General features: G+C 50.1%; 1 protein-coding gene across 2 annotated transcripts in view; it reads right to left on the reverse strand.

The window, feature by feature from the left end:
- Positions 1-23083, reverse strand: part of LOC144935561 (phospholipid-transporting ATPase ID-like) — a 102292-nt gene that overhangs the window by 14597 nt on the left and 64612 nt on the right. For both annotated transcript variants that reach the window (XM_078862336.1, XM_078862338.1), the window contains exons 13-18: positions 14172-14380; positions 11971-12014; positions 10583-10748; positions 9891-10079; positions 8964-9079; positions 5795-5959 (exon numbers count right to left, since the gene is read on the reverse strand). In XM_078862336.1, coding sequence (XP_078718462.1) covers positions 5795-5959; positions 8964-9079; positions 9891-10079; positions 10583-10748; positions 11971-12014; positions 14172-14380 — 889 coding nt within the window. The remainder of the gene's footprint in view (positions 1-5794; positions 5960-8963; positions 9080-9890; positions 10080-10582; positions 10749-11970; positions 12015-14171; positions 14381-23083) is intronic.

Genomic DNA, 23083 nt, shown 5'->3' on the forward strand with positions numbered 1-23083 from the left:
TGTAGCCGTTCCACCATCCCGTCAGTTTGAGGGTGATACGGGGAGGTCCGAATTTTTTCCGTACCCAAGAGGTCGCACACCTCGCGGAGGAGTTTTCCCGAAAAATTCTTACCCTGGTCAGTAAGCAGCCGTTCCGGAGCACCTTTGTCGAGGACATAGCCCTGGACAAAGGCCTCCGCGATGGCTGCTGCCGACTGGTTGGCCAGGGGCCAGGCCATAGGCCATCTCGTGAAGTATTCGACCCCTGTCAATAAATACCTATTTCCCCTGGGTGTAGCGGGAAATGGGCCGAGTATGTCTAGCGCAACGAGCTCGTTAACCCGGGAAACCTTTATGGACTGCAGCGGAGGGTTGGACCCCCTAGCTGGTGGCTTTCGCTGCGCGCATTGCGTGCACGACCCCAGGAGATCCCCCACGTCCTTTGCCATGCCCGGCCAGAAGAAATCGAGCTGGAGCGTGGCAAAGGTCTTGTGAACCCCCAAGTGCAGAAGCCGCTCATGAACAGCCCATACCACCTTACCCCTCAATGCTGCAGGCACCACGAGCTGCTGGCGGCGGGTTTTTCCGTCCCAGTGCATTAAAAGACCCTGGAACAACCCCCACGAGTCAATGTTCGCCACCCCCTGCCCAACCCCCCCTGCGCGACGGCGCAGAGCGAGGAGGGAGGTGTCCTCCATTTGGAGGCGTCCCCATTCCGCGACCGACAACCCCAGCAACGAATCCCTCCCTTCTTGCTCGATAGGACCCGAAGCCAAAGGCGCATCGGCGGCGGCCACGAGGACCGAATCGGTGGTGACGTTCGGGGGCCTACAACGCCCCGAACCCAGGAGGCAAGCGCACTCCGAAGTGGGTGGCAACCGTGACAGGGCGTCAGCGTTCGTGTGGCGGACGCCCTTACGATATGTGGTGACAAAGTCGTAGTCCTGGAGAATCTCCAACCATCGAGACAACTGGCCCGATGGTTGTTGAACCCGCAGAGCGTACTGTAGGGCCGCATGATCTGTACGGACGGTGAAACGCCGACCGTACAGATATGGGCGGTACTGCTGAATGAAATAAACAATTGCCAATAATTCCCGACGGGTAACGCAGTACCGTTGTTCCGCTGGAGACAGTACCCGACTACCGTAAGCCACCACATGCTCTACGCCCCCAATGAGTTGGGACAGCACGCCCCCGATGCCCATGTTACTTGCATCTGTATCGAGCAAGAAGGGTTGTGAGAAGTCGGGGTAATTCAACGGCGGAGCCCCCACCAGGGCATTCCGGAGGGCGTGAAAAGCAGCCTCCTCCTCCAGCCCCCAATGAAACCTGACTCCCTTGGACGTCAAGGCATGCAATGGTTTCGCGATCGTAGCGAAGTCAGCCACAAACCGTCGATAGTACGACGCGAACCCAATGAAACTCCTGACCTCTCCCACCGAGGTGGGAGTCGGCCAGGAGCTGACGCATTCTGTTTTGGCGGGATCAGTGGATATCCCCGAGCGCCCAACAATGTGACCCAAATACCGCACCGATTCGCGGAGCAAATGGCACTTCTGCGGTTTAAATTTTAAATTGGCAGCCCGCATTTTGAGAAAAACAGCACGCAGCCTCTGGAGGTGTTCCTCGAAGGATTTGCTAAAGACGATGACATCGTCCAAGTAAATTAAACACGAATCCCATTGCAAGCCTGCCAAGACCAGTTCCATTAACCGCTGAAAAGTTGCCGGCGCAGAATGTAAGCCCATCGGCAAGCGGTTAAATTGGAAGAGACCTTGCGGTGTCCGAAAAGCAGTTTTAGGTTTTGATTCGTCATCCAGAGGAAGCTGCCAGAATCCAGATAGTAAATCGAGGGTGGAAAAGAATCGCGCCCCCGCCAAGGCATCGAGCGACTCATCCATTCGAGGAAGCGGGTACGCATCTGCCACAGAAATTTTGTTCAATCGCCGAAAGTCGACACAAAACCGCAGTGAGCCGTCGTGTTTTTTCACCAAAACGATCGGTGCGCCCCACGGGCTGTTGGAAGGGGAAATGATATCGGCGGCTAGCATGTCATCAACAGCCGATTTGACATGATCCTTTTCGGCGGGACTGAGCCGAAAGGGATTCTGGCGGATTGGCGCGCTGTCACCCGTGTCAATATGGTGTCGCAGCAATTTAGTACAACCAATATCAAATTTGTGTTTACTAAAAACGTCGGCAAATTCTTTCAGGAGAACTCGCAGCTGCGCACGCTGCGTGTCGGACAGATCCACAGATCCCGCGCAAAGTGCATCCAGCCATCCGTCATCACAGTCCGAATGCGGTCGCGACGGAGGATCGGTGGTTACCTGACCCACGAGTGGTTCCTCATAGGGCGCCGGCGTTGCGTGTGCAAGCACGGTCCCTTGAGGAACCACGGCCGTTCGCGATCCTACATTAAGGACTGCAATGAAGGGGTCCCCATCCCCTTTCACCATGGTCTGAGCCGCTAGCAAATCGGGTCCATTGACCCCGGCCCGAGATGGTCCCAACAAGACCCCCCGATCCGCAACCCCTTTAGCAAACGGCCGACGCAACCTAAGAGGGACGAGCATCTGAGCCCCCGGGGGTACGCGCACAGTTTTTGTCACGAGCGCCTGCACGGTGGCAAACGCCCGACGCTCCGTGGTGGGGGAAGACAAAAATGTAACACGTCGGCCCGATGGGAGCTCGATGCACCCCTGGTCAATCAAGATACGGATGGGCATTTTGGCCAAGAAATCCGTCCCCAACAGGCACGGAACCGCGAGTGAGGAGGAAACCAAAACAGGCCCGGATAATTTAATGTCTCCAATGCAAATTTTGACGCGGATTTGCCCAATAATGCCCAGCGAGCCCCCGTTAGCAGCATAGCATGGCACGTCAACAGGGAGCAAGGGACGACTTTGAACGGGAAGGATGTTATAAATCAAATCAGATATAATGGTCGCCGATGCCCCTGTGTCAATTAAAATCCGCACCTCTACCCCATCAATATTACCGACCACAACCGATGATCCCGCCGACGCAGCAACGACACGATGGGCGAGCTCCGACCACTGACCCGGTTGGAGCGCTCGCCGCATTTCAGAACAATCGCGCGCGATGGGCGGCGATTTTCGAACCCTGTTCAGTTGAGCGCGTGAGTGTGTGTCGGATGTGTGCATGGGCCAAACGTGTGAGGTGCCACGACTCGCCGTATTTCTCTGCTGGAGCTTGGGTGGAGACGGCGTGGCGTCCTGACGAGGTGTCGCTCCGCGCTGACGGGGAGCCCGGCATCCTGACGCAACGTGGCCTTGCAGGCCACAGTTGTAGCAACGTGTGAGCGCCCCAGATGGCCTGGGCTGCTCCTGGCGGCTCGGTCCATTCCGAGCCTGCGGTGCCGTCGATCTCCATTCCCCCCGCCGCTCCACCCCGCAGACCTCCTCTGATGGGAGGGCGGTGGCCTCCATGGCATGGCCGGCCACCCCCTTGGCAGCCTTGCGACGCAGGGACCGCAAGCCCCCGTGGATGTGGCGCGCGACCAGCAGGGACGACATCTCTCCGTCGTCTTGAGCCAAGACGGCGATGTCCAGCTCATCGGCGAGTAGCAGCAGCTTTTCAGCCACCATGGCGTCCACTCCCTCCTCGTCCATCCGCGGGAAAGCTGCCTTTGCCAGGGCCAGGAGAGCCGTTCGGAAGGCCAGGGGCGATTCGTTGGCGCCCCGATGCCGATCGTGGAACAGCTGCCTGCAGTCCGAAGGCGGCCCATAGACGGCTGACAGCAGCTGCAGCGCCAGGTGCAGCGTGGCGCGCTTTTCCTTAGGCGCCGAGGTGAGGGTAGCCAGGGCGTCGTCGTCCAGCATCGCCGGCAGCGCGCATAGTGCCTCGGCGTCCGTCCAGTTCGCCATCTCTTGATGAGCGATGAACCGCCTTTTGAAGCCACCCCAATCTCCAGCCGCTCCCACGAACTCCTTGAGAGGCGGCAGTCGCTGTTGTAAGGCGACGTCCGTGGCTGCGGATCTCGCTCCCTCGTTCCCAGCCGACGTTACAGTGTGGGCGGGCTGTGAGCATGGCATCGCCGGTCGCTCCGTTGTTGACGCGCTGGCCGGCGTTGATGATGTCACGGCTCGTGCTTGGCCCTCAGCAGTCACCTGACGCAGGCCGGCCCCGCCCTCTGCTCGCACTGTAGTGATGGCGGGAAATTTAACCGCGAGCCGCGTCGGGGTGGCGGGAAATGCCGGCGTGCGTCGGCTGCTGCCGTCTTCCCGCGCAGCCCCTCCAGCTCTCAGCCGCGTGATCTCCTCCAACACGGCGGCCGCGGCGTAGAGCAGCTCCGCCAGGCGGGAGTGAGCCAGCCGAAGTCCCTCGGCCGACGCATCCCCCCCCTCCTGTCGTAGCGGCGCGGGTGTACTCGGCCCCGGCTGCTCCGATCCGACCTCGGCCATCTCTGGTGGTGATTCGGCCGCGGTGTCCTCCCTCTCCGACTCCCTGGTACGTGTCGTCCCTCGTGTGTCCATCTTTGGACGTTTTACTTCTGACACCAGATGTAGTAATTACTCAGGAGGCTTGACGACGGGATCGGAGGCACACTTATTTATTAACACAACTTGTATACAGTTAGCGAGTATACACAGGACCTAAGGGGTAACGTCCCCTTACTCGGCTAACAGGGAGACACAACATCTAAGCCCCGCTAACCTAAGCCCAAGTCCTCCACTAGGGAGCTAGGGGAGGCTACCTGTCCCAGCCCTGGTCAAGCTGGGATCCGACCCCCTGAGTTCCCAGACCTGCTCGTCAGTCTGGGCTCTCGGGGCCACGCCACCGGCTTGCCCTGGTCGGCCCTTATAAGGACAGCGAGCCAGGGGAGCTCCGGGGCCTATTCTAGCTGGTCTTCCGTCTTCGCTGGTTAAAGCTGATACCTCGACCTCGAGCCCTCCGGCTCACCCCCTCTTATAGTCCGCGGCCCCCCCGGGAGGGGCCCGTGGGGGATGCAGGTGCGGACGTCGGTGTGGCCACCTCCTATGTGTACGGCCCTAACCACGCCCCTTGTGTTTGTTTGCCATCCGCTCCCATACACAATTACACCTCTACACCAGTTTGGCTGATCAGTGCAATATAATCCCACTGGTCTATCAACCCCATAAACACATTTCTGGAAACTCTTAATTAATTAAGCTGTATGACGAATGGGCACGGCTTGTACATGGCCGTGGACACAATGGGGAGGCATTATTCAGAATTTTTGGCTTATGTGTATAATTTCAGATAAAGCCACAATGACCGGGTACCAAGAATGTGAATGCCAGAAAAGAGCTCTGGGTCGCACCAATCAATCTCTGTTGTTTGTTATGAACCAGAGCTGGCAACTGAATGTTTCTGTGAAAGAGATGTTCTATTCTAAACATAACTACCATTGACTGTTCACTACAAATTACTGTAGTGTTCATTTTACTGATGTTGAATTAACGAAATATAGGCTAAATGGACTCAAACCAGGGCTTTCATGCAAAACCCCGAAAATCGTGAGATCAATGGTCTACCCAACATGGTTCTCTTACATCACAAAACGCAAGCTAAAGAGGGCGTTATATCAAGTGACACCGACGCCACCGGCCAGCGGTGGACCGGCAAAGGGCTGCAAAATGATACGCTTTGTATACGAATGTAACCGGTGGCATTGTAATTTCCCCTTAGTTTAAAACTTAAAAGGTCTTTGCACAGAGGTGAGAATCTCACCCATCCATGTCCCCTCCCCAACCCCCCCAACCCCCCCCCCCCCCCGTGTAAAGGGCACGGTGCGAGGAAGCGGCCGGTGCCAGGCGCTGCGCACCATCATGTTTTGCTCGATCTCGTCGTAGACGGCGGCGAGCAGCTCCTCGCGGCCCTGCAAGGACGTGTTTGCCTCGTGGTGCCGCTCTTGCCACTCCTCGAAGGAGGCCTCGTCCAGGTCGCGGTACGCCAGGCACAGCGTGCGCAGGCCCTCGCCCGCAAACGCCTGCGGGGAGCGCGGCACGGGGAGACGGGACGTTAAACGCGAAAAGCGGAACGGTTAAACGGTTCGGTCCTCCTCCGTCTATCGTGCGCTCTGGCCTCTTGCGCGCCCCGAGTACACGAGGGGAAAGGCCGTGATGATTTATTGCATTTTGTACGTTATAAAGGGACCCTGCGAATAACATTTTTTGAAATAATATAATGATACCGCAGCAGATCGGTCAATGTGTGTGTGTGGCAGCAGTCGTTACCACATTACGTAGGGGAGCTCAGCCCCCACTACATCGTCAACCCCGCCCCAAGCGTAACTCTGGGACTGCCAAATAGAGGGCGGCATTGGGTTGCACAGGGAGGTCTTTAGGCCGCATGTTTAACAACTAGGACAGATATGAAGCCCATTTAATGTACACTGGTGATCACGGAGGCTATGTGCGGCAACACTGGGGCATTGTCGAGGGGGGATCCTAAGCCACGCAGAGGAGGCTTTAAGGTTTCGTAACGATTGCTCAACTCAATGTGTAAGGCTCGTTCCATCCGAGCTCGGTGCATGAGTGAAGAGTTAATGAGACGCAAAAATCTCTTGGCGAGACATCCCTGAAGAACGGAGATGGAAATGACGGCGGTGGGGACGAGCGGCAGCAAGGCGTTGCGCTGCAGGGGAATATCGCTAAAAATAAAACGTGCGTTGTTGGGTGTCGCACACGTACAACGCTCAACGCACAAGCAGGCCGCCTGGCTCAAAGCGAAGATGAAATTCAGTTGTTTGATAAACATAAGAACCAAAGAGTATGGATCACTGTATAATTAAGGTTGCTGCACTCTCTGCCACGTTAATTCAGCCACAGTGACACGAAGATGTATCTGCACACAGACTGGTACACCGTTGTAATGATGCTCATCGCCGTCCTAATTTGTCTGCTTGCCAATGCGTTCCATTACATGCTCCTACATATTAAAGGTGTAAGAAGTTTGTAATTCAAGTGCATGCCCATGTTATAGCAAAAATTCAATTAACTTTTACGTTCTACTTTCTGACTGTATTCTCTGGATCTTATAATCAGGAGAATATGCTAAGTACCATCCTGTAGGAGTTGGGGCGACGGCAAGGATTGGCCAAGCGCAAACATTACACGAGAGGAAGGCATCAAACGTAACACAGAGAGAGGTGAGCAAGGGTAACGGGTCCTCCCGGAAACATGGGCACACAAATTCCACGAATGCATACCCATAAGATGCGAAGGAGTCCCTGAGATTCAACTGCTTTAAGTTGACAGCAAAACATGACTGGATGATGATGATGACGAGCAAAGAAGTGGGGGGGGAGGCGTGGGTTACGCCACAGGGGGCAGCCTGGGATGGAGGGAAAGGGAAGCCCCCTCAACGTGGCCGCCTCACGCTGCAGAGACGTCGCCCCACGTCAAAGCAGGCGACGTAGGGTGCGCGATTTGGTCGTGTAACCGATGGCTCGGGTGTGGAGGACCTGCCGCCTTCAGGGCAGGGGGCGGCAGCGGGCGGGGGGGGGGCAACGGAAGGGAAGATATAACGTGAACTGGCCCGGCTCCGTAGCGTCGGAAAGAGGAGAGTAACAGACGGAATCCAAACACGGGCACACGCTTTTGTGCCGTAAATAACACGAGTGGCCAGTAGGGGGGGTAAGACCCCTTAGCAGTGGTGTGAGACCTGTGGGAGAGTGAGGGGAGGGAGACAGGAGAGGAAAGGATGATAGGAGGCATGTTTGGAGGAGGAGTAGGAGATTTGTGTTTTAGGCTTAAATGTAATACAACCGGCTATGAAGTGTAGACAGTGCATGTGTGTGTATTTTTGTTTTGATTAGAAATGGATACGCTTAGGTTATACAGAATACCAATACCATGTAAATTGCCGGCAATTCTGTATACTTTGGGTTTTGACTCCCTCGACTGCATATATTTTTGTTTGATGCACTTATTTGAGTAACACATAATTGTAGATAACACGACTGCATAGGTTTTCGCAACTTAAAGATCTATATCCGTGTTTGACAGAAATGTGCAATGGCTCGAGGTGAGGCCGAATGAGCTGCTGCTACTGCTGCACTCCGTTGAAATCCCGAAGTTGGTCGTGATTCACAGTGTGCCCTACGGTTTGGTCAAATGCATTGACGGTTGGTGAGACAAATAAACCTGTTAACAGTTTTAAGACAACAAATCCACTGGTGACATGTCCCTGAAAAATGTTAACAGTTTAGCTAGTGGAAGTGCATCTTTTGGAACCTCCATTAAAATAACACGTTGGTATATGTAACTGGCTGCATGTAACATGCCAAGCGGAAGACAGAAACAAAAACCCTGGATCCACTTAAACGGCATTTTATTTGCAAGGTCTCATGGTAATTGGTTGCCATTTATTTTAATTTGCATTTCGAGAAAATATTAAACAAACCGTGGCATGTATTTAAGCGGTAAGGGTCGCCCACATTGCGAAATTGCCAAAAAGCCCTCTGTGACAGACTCACTACGGAGTTAGTGACCGCACCCCAAGCACAAAGCGTTATTACAGGATGGCCTAGAAAACAACGGGGAAACTACCGACAAAATAAAATGATGCAGAGCAGCAATTCCTAACATGTGGGCATGTGTACCCCTGTGGGGACCCCGTGACATCTATGAGGAAGGGGGGCACACATAATGGTAGTGGTCACATGGCAGTATGGTCATGTGGTGGTCACTAAACAGTGCTGCATTCATGTGTGCACTAGCAATTATAATTTTATATATATTTATAATAAAATAACACATTCAAATAAAGGCCATGTTAACAGTTTTTTTTCTGGACTGGTTTGAACTTTTGAGTTGTACTCATGAGACCCAGAAGTTCGAATCTGGTGCAGAGTTTTATTTGCAAAGGCAAATGTTGCTCGGGACGGACTAATAACACATCCGTATTTCTAGATGTTTCGAGACACAGCCCCGGTGTCCTTGCTTGACTATGCAATGGCCATCTGCGTGCAGACATGGTGGGAAACTCACACTCAGGTGGTCTGCGGTGATGTTCACGAGCTGCTGGTTACAGGGGTGAAGCCTCTCAAATATCACCGAGTCGGCGCCTTTGCAGTACAGCTTCAGCCGACCTTCAGCATTCCGCACTACCAACAAAAACACGCACACACACACACACGCGCGTTCGGTCCTGTTATAAAACGTCCGCTAAAAATAATGTGATACTGCGTTCGCGCTGGCGCACAAGTAACAAAAACTCACATTCGTCAATGTCGCTGCCCTCAGACAGCACACAATGGCCCGTTTTCATATGAGATCATTTTTATACATTTTTCTTCCAATTTAGGGCACTTGTTTTTTTTGCAGCATTTCAGCAAAGCTATATCATGAGACCTTTTTGCTAGTATCAAAGTATGAAAAATAAGAATAGGCTTTACCCTTTCTGGCAATAAAACCGGTGTTAAGATGTTCAAACACCAAATATAAACCTTTAGCAAGAAATCAAGTCTGCATTAACCACACGTACTTGTGGTGAACATGCAAAGAAACTCTGAGAAGATATGCATTGTCTTTGAAACTGATTGGCCTACACCAGAGGAATTAAGTCTCCAGCAGAATCAAGACAATGCATATATTATCAGAGCAGACTTGATTCCTTGCAAAAGGTTTCTAAATGATGTTTGAACATGTTAACACCGGTTTTATTGCCAGAAAGGGGAAAACCTATTTTTTTTTCATACTTTTATATGAAAAGAGAACTGTTTTTTCCCCGTCACCATAACACAGCATTATTTAGAACAATAACAACAAACGTCTCCGCAGGAGTGAGGGGCGAGCACTCGCTGAAAAACCCAAACGTATAGAAAGAACCAAAGCGGAATTGTACCACCTCCCAGAATTCACTGCGCTCACAGCAACGGCCATCAGACGTGGGGGCAGGGGGGACAAGCGACTGACCGATGACGGACATGCGCTTGCGAAAGTTGTTGAAGTCAAGGATGGCGAGCAGCTGGTAGGTGCGTGGTTCTCCCAGCTCGTGCAGCGTGATGGTCTCGGGCGTGCGCGAGCGGAAAACAAAGCCAAAGTTGCGTGCGGCCGTCACCAAGGCACCCTCGTCGGGGGACTGGGCCTGGTAAGCCAGCTCCCCTGGGGGGCCGCGGGGGGTGGTGGAGGCAGTGGGGGGCGGAGGGGGGGAACAAGAATTTACGTGAAAACACACGGAGCAATTATGATGAGTCATGCGTGCCCCTGATGACCTTCACAGGTAAGAGAACGACAGTGAACAAAGCCAAGATGTCGCCAAGATGTCGCCAAAAACCAATAAATGTCGGGCAAGGTCAAGTCTACTGAATGCCCTCAGCCAGCAGTGAAAATTCCACATTTCAATTAAAGCCAGTCTGTTATATGGGTTCAGCAGAGGGCAGTGCAACTTAATATTCTGTTGTACTGTACTTCTATGGTCCCATACCTATGCTCCTCACCTTCACAAACCCTCTCTGTGACTGGTGCGGTCAAAAAACCCTCGTGACCTGCAGGATGTGGGAAGGCTCTCACCCAGGAGTGTATTGACAAAATGGGCTGCAAAAGTGCCATGTGGTAAGGGCGAGGGATGCAGGGGAGCGGCGGGGGATGCAAAGATCTCCATGTACCCTCAGTCTTCTCCTCGGGCATCACGGTATGGCAGAGTCCGAGCAAACGGAAGAACTCGTGCACTCCCCACTCGCCCAGCCGTATGGCCTCCAGCATGGTCTGATCGTAGAAGAGGAACCGCCGGTCGGCCAGCAGGTTCCGTGAGAAATCCACTGGCACCGACCTCTGCGATGGGAACGTATGGGAGAGCGAGAGAGAGAGAGGAATGACACAACGAACACAAGCTGCATGATCTTAGTAAACTTTATTTTACCTGGTAAGCCCACTGAGCTAAAGAGCTCTTTTTTCAGAAGAGACCTGGCCACAAATGATAGCCCAACGAAGTGGCTGATTGTGTGGAAATGTATCGTAGCCAAATACTCTAAACACACGTTTCTAAATGTGGTGGGGAAAAAACGCAGGACCTGGAGAAAAATCCACACGATCAAGGGGAGAGAGAACATGCGAACTCCAAATATACGGCAGGCGTCAGGGTCGTAATCTAACCCATGGCCTCCTGTATACCAGGCGAGGTAGTAGTTAACGTCTCACCACCGCTGGCACAGAAGACTTCTCCTGCCGGAGCAAGGCAGCACAGGCAATCATGCCTCAATTCCAGCACCACATGTGAGCCGAGCTAGCGCAACACACTCTGCCAAATAACCACTTTAAATGCCATGTACCAAGCTCCAAACAGGAATAAATAAAACTGCTTCGATTTATTTCTTTAAAACGTAGCACCTATCTGGAAGCGTTATGAATCTCATTCTGTTGTGAAGTTAAACACAGGCAAGCCAAAGTGGTGAACAAAGTCTATTTTATACCGCGAAAGTTATGACGTAATATTCAACATGGTACAACACAGCCGTTTAATGCAGACTGTCTACTCATTACGTACATTTATTGTGCCGTACTTTGTTCTAAATTTTCCAAAATGCACATACGCTAAAATGAGAGGATAGCGCAGCTCTTGCTTCAGTACAAAATGTCAGTGGAGCGTCATTGGTTATAAAGTAAAGTCGACTTTCTGTACCTTTACAATGATCATAAGAAATGTCTTCATCTATCGGCCTATTGGTATTTTAGATGTACCCAGCAACAACTGTTTGGCAAACAAAATTTGCATCATATTTCAGCTCATGGTTCTCATCAGAAGTCAAGTTTGGGAAATAAACACCGCTCGTTTACCAAATGTTATTGGTAAGAGGACTCCCTCCAAATGACGGAGGGCCTTGGTACCAACAAAAAAGATTGCACAAAAGCGCGTTATTTGCCATAGTGGAGTGTTCTACTCCGGGACTGAGAATGGCCCAATGATGCAGAAAGAGGCGATTTAAGATCACTGGTTAAGCAGCCACAGTAGTATACAGTGGCGTGTATTCAAACATCAGCAACAGGTTTTGGTTACCTCATTGATTTCCACTTTGTGACCCGAAACATCATATGCTCCTCCTGCAAAGCAAGGGAATGCAATTAGTCTTGGCAATGACATTTTAACACGATTTAAAACTTATCTTAAGTATAGTGCCCAGGACATGGTAAAGCAACTAATGAGCACACATCCACACTGAAATCAACAAACGTGGACACAATGCAACAGGATGTAATAATTTAAGAAATCCAATCCAGTTATAAGTGTATAGCATCTTTAGCAATATAACATAAACATGTTTATTTTAACACCATAACATGAGCATAAAGCACACAGCAGTGAACACTCCCACAAAAAAACTGATACAAGATAGCACCCAAAGTTTGTTCTTATATTTAGAAATCGTAGATAATTTAGACCCAAACGAATGCTGTCAACAACAACAACCACAGCAACAATAATCAACAACAACTACGGTGAATATAGCAATAGAAAATTAGATTTCATGCAATTCAGTCATGGGTAATAATTTCATTGCAAAACATTAAGACATTGGTAGTTTTTGCCTCTGGGTAGTATTACCATATGACACATTACAAGAGCAAGTGTGCAATTGATACAAGGTCAGAGTTCATTTTGGTCTAATTTAAATATCCACGAAAGGCGAAACATTCATGAGTGCTTCATTAACGGCACAGTGGCTCCGTGATGTCTTCAGTCAACTCGCCCTAAAGCGAGCACTGTGCTCTGCAAACCGCCCGACCATCACAATTTACAAAGACGTTCACATTTTCCCCTTTCGAGTAGCACAAGGGACATCACACAATGTCCATGTATATAACCTACATGTCACGATGCACACGCACATATGCACCTCCGCTTAGCACGGTTGGCTACGTACAGCGCAAAAGAAGTTCAACATACATACAATACATTTCTGTTGTGTTTTAATCATTTTTACGCGCATTTACCCGCCTATCAAGAAAAGTGGACAAACTATATCTGTCTGAATTACAGTTCTAATAGGTTGACATGCGATGCTCAACTGTAAAGCCAATTCGTGATACCACGAATGATTATCCACCACCTTTAAATGGTGAAGTATGGTCAAATACCCCCCACAACGCACAAGCTGCGGGTGGGGAGGAACTTCATCCAGCAGTGGATTGACAAAACGCCTGGACATGCACCGTCAGCAAGCCATCGCGTGACAAATCCGACAAGAGTCAAGGTTGTCCGATTAATTATTTTTGCGGTTGTAATTTTTCCCACTCGCGTCAAAAAGTCAACCAAAAGCTCAATGCCACGTTACGCTCGACCCTAACAAGATACGCTTCACGAGTAACGCATGCAATGCGTGCACACGTAGGGGCCGGGGAGGCAGCAATACAATGCTAAATTTTCCATCTGATGAGATGAATTGAAAACAGCACGATAAATAATGAAATGAATGCACTCTGCTCATCCGGTGAAGCGCATCGCGTTGAAAACATCCACGATTAATAATGAATCTCTACTGTCCCGCCGACTCCGTGCGCGGCGACAGAAAGTTTCGCCTCAACAAGGGGAGGGACGAGGAAGGCCGTGAACGACTGCAGCAGCAACGCCACGAAAACTCGCGTAAACGATACAACCGTTGGCGTGAGACATTACCCATCTTCGTGTTACACTCGTAAAGCGGTGCATATTTGTTTGCTTGTAATACTGTTGAAAGTCTTGGACTGGCAACAGAGGCAAGGTGAAGCAGTGGAAATGTCTTGCCGTTGTTTTCGAATTACAATTGCGCATTACGGAACCTTTTCCGGCAGACGTCATCACGTCTTGTGAATCATTGATAGGGCACGTGACAGGATAAGCGTGTGTTTGTGTGACCCTCCACCTGGCTTGCAAGACACTTAACCACATCGGGGAGGGTATCGGTCACTGGAAATGAAACGTGGAGGTGATCTCCTCCTTGGCGAGTGCAGAAAAGCTGCGTGCGAGGGCACACGTGTGTGTGTCTGTGTGCACTTTTGCACTTGCGTGTTCGGGTGTGCTCATTGACAGCCCTTGCCCCAACAGTCAGTTCAGGTCTACATGGGGGGACATTTGCCTTTGTGGAAAAGCATATATATATATAAAAGCAGAACTCCATTTTGATTCATATTTAATATTGTTTGGTAAGGCCAACAGGAAAGTTTCGCGACTAACCCACAGCGCACCGCAATAATGCAAGGCGGTGCTGCCTCCGTGCGTACCGTAAACGCGGCCGTTGATGGAGCACTTGTTGAAGGTCATGATGTTCTGCGTGAGCGTGCCCGTCTTGTCGGAGAAGATGTACTCGATTTGCCCGAGCTCCTCGTTGAGCGTGGTGGTGCGCACCTCAGCCGGCGTGTCCCGCTTGCCGTAGTACATCTTGCGGTCCCAGTTGATGAAGTAGCTGTGGCCTAACCGTATAACCTCCACACTGCGCAGCGAGGAGGGGGGGGGCACAGACGTCATGCGGGCGGCGAGACCTCAACGGTGCTCGTTATTGCGACGACCGGCCGAGGCCATCGCAGGTTATACCCACGGCTGTAGGTACGGTACTCAATACCTATGGCGCCGAGACTATCGATATCTCCGTGTGTCGTGATCCCGCGGGTGCTACGGAAACACAGTAGAGATGGAACGATTGCTTGATTGATCGACTGAAAATAACGCAGTTATACTTTTTAGTGGTCGATCACTTGGTACAATAAAAAAATGGCGGCCGCCCCCACGTCCTGCCTCCATACTTTGTCAACCGCTTATCATACCTTATTACAGACCAATTCAGACCTTATTGGTCACCCCGTGCCCTTATAAATCTCAACGTTCAACCTACAAAGTCCCACCACAAGAAAGAAACACAAATAAATAGACCAAAAATAAATATATATTTTGCCCGTATTGAAACGGCTGTACGCTGTATAGACGTAAAAACTAAATTTCCCTGTACAAGAATACGGCTAAACCACATGGGATGACAGGGTATGTGCCTCCCCGAAGACGGGAAACCCCCGTCAAGCAATGCCCCAGTGTGATGCGGCCGACGATGCCAATGACATCAACGAGCCCAGCCCATCACCTCCTGTCCAGCGGCACACGTGGGAATAGAAGTGAGACTTTTCTTGTTTTTGTATTGTCCGATTATGTTGAGTGATCGTACCGATAATCGGCAGAGTAATCGATTACTTATATTAACCAGATAGTACAGGTCTGCAGTAAAGTATTTTCGTGTTAACTTCAGAGTACACGCATGATACCACACGACAACAGATGGTATTGCTTAATATAGACAGCAACCTGGAATTTTCTTTACCAAATTTCGGTTCCAGGCAATACCTGGGTACTGATTATATGGGAAATGATTTGGTCCGGTGCTAAGCTAACTCGTCTATTTAGAGAAAACGAAGTATAACTTAAGGATCGTGGCAATACCATGGAGTGTATTTTGACCTGATTTCAGGATTTCCAGTAACTCAACATGAAAAATTAGCTAGCGTTACTACCACATCATAATAATACCAAGATTAAAATGCTCACTGGGACTCACTACGGATGGAGTCTCAGGATATATTTAGCCGTGTTTAAAGTTTAACGGATGTGTTAAGCATATCCTGTACACATACACACACCTATAGCCCTGTCATTGAGGCATCAGTGCACAGAATCATGGCCTGTGTTTTCATAAAACTGCTGAAACTATCGTTACGTACGATGCGAATGTATAGAGAGTTAGACGCGAGCGCTTGACCACATCCCTTGGTCTTGTCAGATCTCGGGAAGCTAAGCAGGGTTGCTGACCCGCTGTGAACAAGTGCCAGTCGCCTGAACAACACAGACGAAAGCGTCTTGTATTTATAAAGGAAATATGGCAAATGATTTTATAATAATCTAAGCCACGGGTCATCTATATAAGTGGTCGCCACGGGTGCTAGACTCACCCCGTTATCCGCAGGTGGTGAAATCTTATTCCCAATATTGGGGTTTTCCACAAAGGACGAGCCATCTGGAAATGGTCTCCCGCAAGTGCCAAGTTTACCCTATTATCTGCAGCTTTCCTCCCGGATAATAGTTACGCGGGCAAAAGGAGCAAATCGTCCTAAAGATGAGTGTGGATAAGATAATCCACGTGATAGGGAAAGTGCCTCTTAAACCAGAGAACACAAGAGATGAGACGTTTAAACAACTATGTTTCCAAAGACAATACGGAAATTAAGCTATTGCTTTCATGGATCTCTCGTGCCCCCACTTTGCATAACTCGCTGGTCTGTGCCAACATTTTCGCAGCTGTTGTCGTTTGTCTCCTTGTATCTTGAATGTACCCACGGAGTCTCTTGATTAGGAATCTCACTGTCTCAGCAGGGTCCTCATTGGGTGTTTGGTTACACGATTTAGTGCCTGCTGCTGTTGTTGATACAAAGTCAACTGCTAAACAGTTGAGCAATAGCAAAAGCTAGCAAAATGTAAAAGGGACATCCAACAATGCATTGCAACCTTCCATTAAAGGCCCCCCTAATGGAAGTGGGAGGAACAGTGGTTAGCGCATTGCACTATAAACCCAGCGACCGAGTTTGATTCTAAGCCATAGCTGCCATCTGTGGCGAATAACATCTAAACTGATGCTGGGCAACCCCCCTTCCCCAACCTGCGCTTCCCAGCATGGTGAAGTATGGTCACATCACCCCAATGAGCAACAAGGCATAGGGAGAGCCCTTTGTCTATCAGCCGATTGACTAAGGATTGTAATTAGATACACGTGTATACGTGCAGTCAACAGTGTTCACGAAGCCAATCAGCACATGGCCATGTAACACAACGAGTGGTTTCATTACAAATGCAAACACCTTTAATCACATGGCTGTTTATTTAGCTTAAATAGCATGAATCCACTTTAAGACCCTGTAAAGTTTACCGGAGGAATGTTCCGTCTCTGAGTCATGCTCACCAAGCTGATGCAAACACCACAGCCACTGGCGAGCGCAAATATTCCACTTGGCTGAAACAAATGTGTACATGGCAAGCGAAGCGAAGATCCCCCGCGTAGCCTATAGCAGACTGTTGGAGCAAGTGCTGTCAGCGAGCACCTATGGAAGCCGTCACGGCACACGACGGGGAGGGTGGCCAGCACCACACCCGGTCGACTTTGTCTCCCCAGTGGCAATGTTTACACATCGCACCAGGTACTCATTTGAGGCTGAGTCGACCTAGGGGGATGCCCAGGACTGGTTCAGACAATCCTCACCGGTAACCGGCCGTGGCCGGGAATTGAACTCGTGCCGCCGGGTTTGTAGCGCTGGGTGCTAACCGCAACACCTTCGCTCACCGTACACCTAATGAGACAGACACAAGTAAGCAGGGTAATGGCAGGGGTTTTGTTGGCCAAAAGGGAGCGGAGGAATTACAATAATATCTTGCACCTCCGATTATAATCGGAGGTGCGAGATATTATTAGCACAGTTGGCTACGAACGGCACGAAAGAAGTTCAACATACAAAGATTCATGGTGCAGCATTTGTAATACGGACCAACACAGTGGCGGCCTACTGTTCCAAGTGGTGTCAGGATCATTAAAATCCAGATTTGCCATAAGTTGGTTTTATGTTTTGCAGCATTATAAAATAAGGGCCTATCGCTATCTAAAGATAGTGTGTGCCAATAGGGGTACACGCACACACGCTCATTATGAGGCCTTGATGATGTTCTGCATCATTTCTGGGCACAGGCGATATTACAACGGCCAATCGGCTGCGATGTTTTGTGTGGCAATGTACTAGCAGAGCCAATTGCAATGCATGCCAATTGGCATTTCCTTCAGCCACCATACAATAACACTACGTATTTGACTAAACCAAGATACATTCCCAACGGTAAAATAAATAATCGAATCTCGACCCTGACTCACGACCATGTATGGCATTTACAATATGCTGAATCGGCAAACCCTCACGATGCGTGATACGTCTAGAGCAGTAGTTCTCAACCAGGGGTACGCGGACCCCTGGGGGTGTGTGGCGATGTCCCAGGGGGTACGCGACGTGATTTATAAAGGTGCGAGAAATTATGTCATACATGAGAGTCATGGGTGAATAATCACGTATGAATCTGCCAATATAAAATAAGTATGATAGAATGTAAATACATACGGTAATCTAGAACCATGTTGGGTCCGGCAAGGGGCTACTCGGTTGAAACAAAACTCAACAAGGGGTACAAGCATCCAAAAAAAGTTGAAGAACCACTGATCTCGACCGTAATTCTGCTTCACCCATCACAACCAGATACGTTACAAAGTGACAGCAGTTCCGAGCAATGGAAACAACTCCAGGGAAACGAGCCACGCGACGGACTGACGGTACCTGCTATTTAGTTTTCCTCGGCACCACAAACGACACCATGGGGATATCTGCTTAAAGGACGCGGCGTTCAAGCGCTCGACCGTCAGCGGGTAAAAGTTGCCCAAGCTGAGACACAATCGCCGTGAAACACCTCGGCTATTGTCAGCGCTCGCTCGCAGCGCTGACAAAAGGGGGCGCAAACTCCTACGGCGGCGTGGCTCGTTGCAGCTCGCGTGCGAGTGGGCGGGCGGGCGGCAACGGGTTCCACGCGGCACAGGATACCAACCGCAAACCTTCAACTTAACCGTCTTCATCACAACAACACTCAAATAACATTTGTAAATGTAAATAAGCAGTCTAGGATGGGATTTTTTTTAATGATGGATTGTGTTTTTTTGCTTTGCGCAAACGTCTGCTCTACGTAATACGTCATTCTCCGTGCTCTGCGCGTACACTCAAATGCATTCAGTCCCTTCCTTTGTAAAAGTAAACGTGTCATCTCCATTGGCATTCACTGCAATGTATTTTCAGGTGCAGGCATGTTAAGAGTGGAGCTTCTCAGTGCGGGGTTCATACTTTCTGGACGACCAAAATCAAGGCTGCAAATGCGAATTCATTGCGTGCTCATATCATTTTTCAAACATTGCATATCCCCCACATTGCAAGTACATGCTGACAGTATCCAAGCATATGCTGACACTACACTGACATATTAGACTATATTTATTTATTTTAAACACATCAGGCATAAACGCGTTCCGGAGAGGAACTTGAAACCAAAGTAAAACTACACAAAAGGTGACACATTCTTAGGGATCCTAAGGGCAGAAGGGAGGAGGAGAGGTAAGCCAAAGCCATCAAAACAAGCACGCACTCACACTCATCTCCCATTAGCCAAGATGCACCAGTGTTGAAGTGCTGTTGGTTGGCATCAGAATGACACACAAGGCGATTGCGCAGGTCTGCACCATGCCCAGCCACCGTTGTCTCTCCAAATACCAAATGTCAATCATGGCTGTTATCCAGGTAGCAGGGATCACAACATAGTATGCTCACCACTACAGCCACATCTCACAAAAGCTCACACACACACAGGCACAGAGGCAGAGTTGCCAATGCACGCAAATGTGTGCATGCACAGACAGCTGCGTGCGTGTACGCGTGCCTTGAAGCGCGCATGAGGACATGCGCGCGCGCGGGACGGCATCGCGATAGCGCCGTGCAGATGGCGGGGCCTTGGGGACGGTACCAGCGCCACCGCCGCTGCCGCTCTACTACTTGGGAGCGCGCCGACTCGGGGTGCTACGCTAAACCCGGTGGCGGGTGCACAAACACAGCTGCTCTTACCTCGCTGCAACAGAGTGAAGGACGAGAGAGAAAGAAAGAAAAGAGAAAAAGGTCTGGGCGGAATTAAACACACGGCCAGGCTCGTTGTACGCAGAGAAACCACTGACAAAAAAAATGGAAGAGATCAACAACACAAATTTTGCGAATGGAAGATACTAATAAGCCACGTTCTTTTAAACGTACGGGTACTTGCTTGAGGGTATACGTCGGGGAGAGAACACAGAACTGCTCACGACAAACGATTTTTAAGTGGAAAGTTGAGTTGTTGGAAATGTGAAAATAATTGTAACAAACACATGTTCCAAGCTTTTATGTTTAACATTAACTTATATTTGCCAATTAATGTTATAGGAATTATTTTAAAAATTAACGAGCTTGTATATTACGGACACATTCACTTTAGTTCTGCATCAAAAATGAGCAAGTTGGTCGGTGTTTTGTAGCAATGTCAATAATCCAAATAGCTTTGTCGAATCATATGCCATACCCTCATATCACCTCCCGTCCAGCGGCACATGTGGGCACAGAGGCGAGACGTTTTTGTTCAAACTATTATCGTATTATCTGATTAGTCGAGCAACATGAACCATTAATCAGTGGATACATGATGAATTAACAAATCAGCTAGCCCGGTTCTAAATGTAATTATTAAAATTATAATTGCATTTGTAACACGTCATGTGGTGTCCTGGCCATGGCACCTGAGTCAGTCAGAATTTTCTGACTTCATATCACACTCCGGACACGGACTCAGGTCTTCAACCCCTCCACGGGTCTATAATTTAACTACACCTTTGTGGGCGGTTAACAGTGATTGTCTTATGGCACGACTGTGGAGAATTTACACGCGGAAAAAGAGCACGGTTTTTTTTGCAAGGCGTGCCCTTAAGCAACACATAAACAATGTGATGGCTTCAAGACAAGAAAGATTAGGAGGGGGCCAATGATATAATGGTGAGAAAGAGGAACAGCTTGCAAAGATACCGGCGACGGTTTTTGTGCCGGCTTGGCAGAGACGAATTAAAGTTTGGGTCACAGAATGAGCGAGAGGTGAGAAGGGAGCGAGTCACTCGAACCCATTCCGGTCTGTTGCAGCTTTTTTTGTGCGACCGGCCTGCATATTAAATGTGGAACTCTAATGATGCGTATTATCATCATCGTCGACATACGAGTTGGATTGGGTTGCTTGCTCGTGAAATAAGATCATTAATAAATTAGAGAAAAAGGGCGGGGGGGGGGACAAAAATGAGCCCAGTCGTGTGGCATTGTTAATAGGAAACGGGTAGGCGCCCGCGCTGCGCCAACAACGGCAGGGATGAAACAACCGCATTAAAAGTTGGCGATTCATGCGGTATCGCAGATAAGCAATCTCGGGTTGCTGGCGTAAGACGACACCGGGCAGGCGCGGGTTCCTATCGCTGGCCAGAGATTCCATGGATCGGCTGCGAGATATGTTGATATATAGATATCCATTACGCATCATCTCTCTCGTCGACACACCCACACGAGAGGCACAAGCGCCCTTGGCTTGGGCATGATGGGGCCCTCGCCTGAGGATTTAGTTACAGTTATCGTGGCAGGTGGGCATATGGTAGACACAACACTCCGTGCCATCGCAGGACCGCAGCCTTTACTGCGTAATAATAACAACAATAATAGTTTACACCGACCTTTGTGAATCCACTGTGTCGACTATAAAGGGATGTTTGACCATACTTCGCCACCATAGTTGGTGCGGGCTGGTGAAAGGGTGGAGATCCAGGATGTGTCAAGATGTCAGGACATTTCTAGTTGATGGACGAAATCCGAACCAAACACAAGGCAGCCAAACAAACGTGTCTCCTGCCATGTTTACCTTACTTTGCCTCCTCATTTTGCAAAATGCGAGCGAACCACAGGAAGCCTTGGTGAAGAAGAAAGCAGCGTGCGATATGCGACAATCCCATTGACATTCACGAGCGAGCGTGTGGTGACTTGAGGCACATGTGGTCGGTGCTTCGTGTGTGATGTCATCAGTGGCGGATCCAAATGGGGAGGGGGTATGAGGCCACCGCACGCAGGTTCATATTTAGGAGAGAAAATACATTGACATCCCTGGCCTACAAGGCCAATATAGAACGACACAAAAAAACAAAGATCCCCCATATGGCCTCAACAGACTGCTGGGGCAAGTGCTGTTAGCCGGCACCTATGATGCCAGCACGGCACACGGGATTGTGGGGGTGGCCAGCACCACACCCAGTTTCCTTCGTCTCCCTTGGTGGCGATGTGTACGCACCGCACCAGGTACTTATTAAAGGTCGAGTCGACCCAGCGGACCAGTCCCAGGACCGGTTCAGATAATCATCACCGGTGTTGGTGGCCGTGAGCGTGAATCGGGGTCGCAGGGTTCAGTGAGCTGCGCCACCGCCGCTAACCACTGCGCCACCGCTCGCCACGATAGAATGGCAGACACGCACACTCATGCATATTGATGAGCTCATGGGTGGAGTCCAAATGCTGAAGCCTGGGACTCAAACGCCGTCTCGTGCCGCCCCAACCTCTTCCCACCTCCCACCACCCTCCCAACAAATGAACGACAGCGCAAACTCATCCAGCGCGCCACATTCATTATTTATTTTCCTCGCACGCACTGCGGACATGATCCCTACAGCCATGGCACGTGGTTAATGTGGTTATTCGGTGTGGTGTGTCAAGCCGGTTAATGTGGTTAAGATGGCATTTTGGTGAATAAATGTTTTCAAATTCTTAAGCAATTATTCCCCCACCCCAACTGCTGTCACCCCCCCCACCCCCGATTATTATTTCTGTGTGGTCTGAAGTCAAGAATGGAGGAGGTTTCTACGCAGCGAGCGGCCAAGAATCGCCTCGCACGAGAGAAGCGCTTCGGGTGATCACGTGACGCAAATACTTCTGCAGTCGCTTCTAGAGGCCTCACCAGGCGGTGCGCACACCAGAGCATAATGCTCTGCAAGGAGTTGCTAGTTGCATGTTAAACAGACGTTAACTTTCGAAGCTGGAATAGGAAAGTTAGGATCCCGAATAAAATAGGTGTGGCGCTTTCCCCTGAGCACATGAAAGCAGCGTCATCTCATTAACAGAGACGGGGCATTGCTATATGTCCTGCACTCGCTGAGACAGAGTAAGCTGTAATTATATTCGGGAAAAATTTCTCCACAGACGTGGACTCGACACGGATTTTACATTCATAGGCCGCCTGCTTAAATGCCACGACAACTGAAAACCAGGGGTGGGATTTGGCAACTGGCTCACCGAGTGGATGCCCGCTCCGCCAGTCTGCGGTTTAACGGTCTCCCTCTTCCAGAGCGCGCGAATACCGTGCGCGGCGCGCGTTGCAAGGTTAAATTATTAATATTACTCCTGTAACAAGGCGGCTTACATCTCATCTCAGTCATCTCAAAGCCCTGCAGGCGGTCGAGCCAAGGGGGGTCTCTTGGCGG

The sequence above is a fragment of the Lampetra fluviatilis genome, chromosome 13, assembly GCF_964198595.1.
Source record: "Lampetra fluviatilis chromosome 13, kcLamFluv1.1, whole genome shotgun sequence".
NCBI lineage: Eukaryota > Metazoa > Chordata > Hyperoartia > Petromyzontiformes > Petromyzontidae > Lampetra > Lampetra fluviatilis.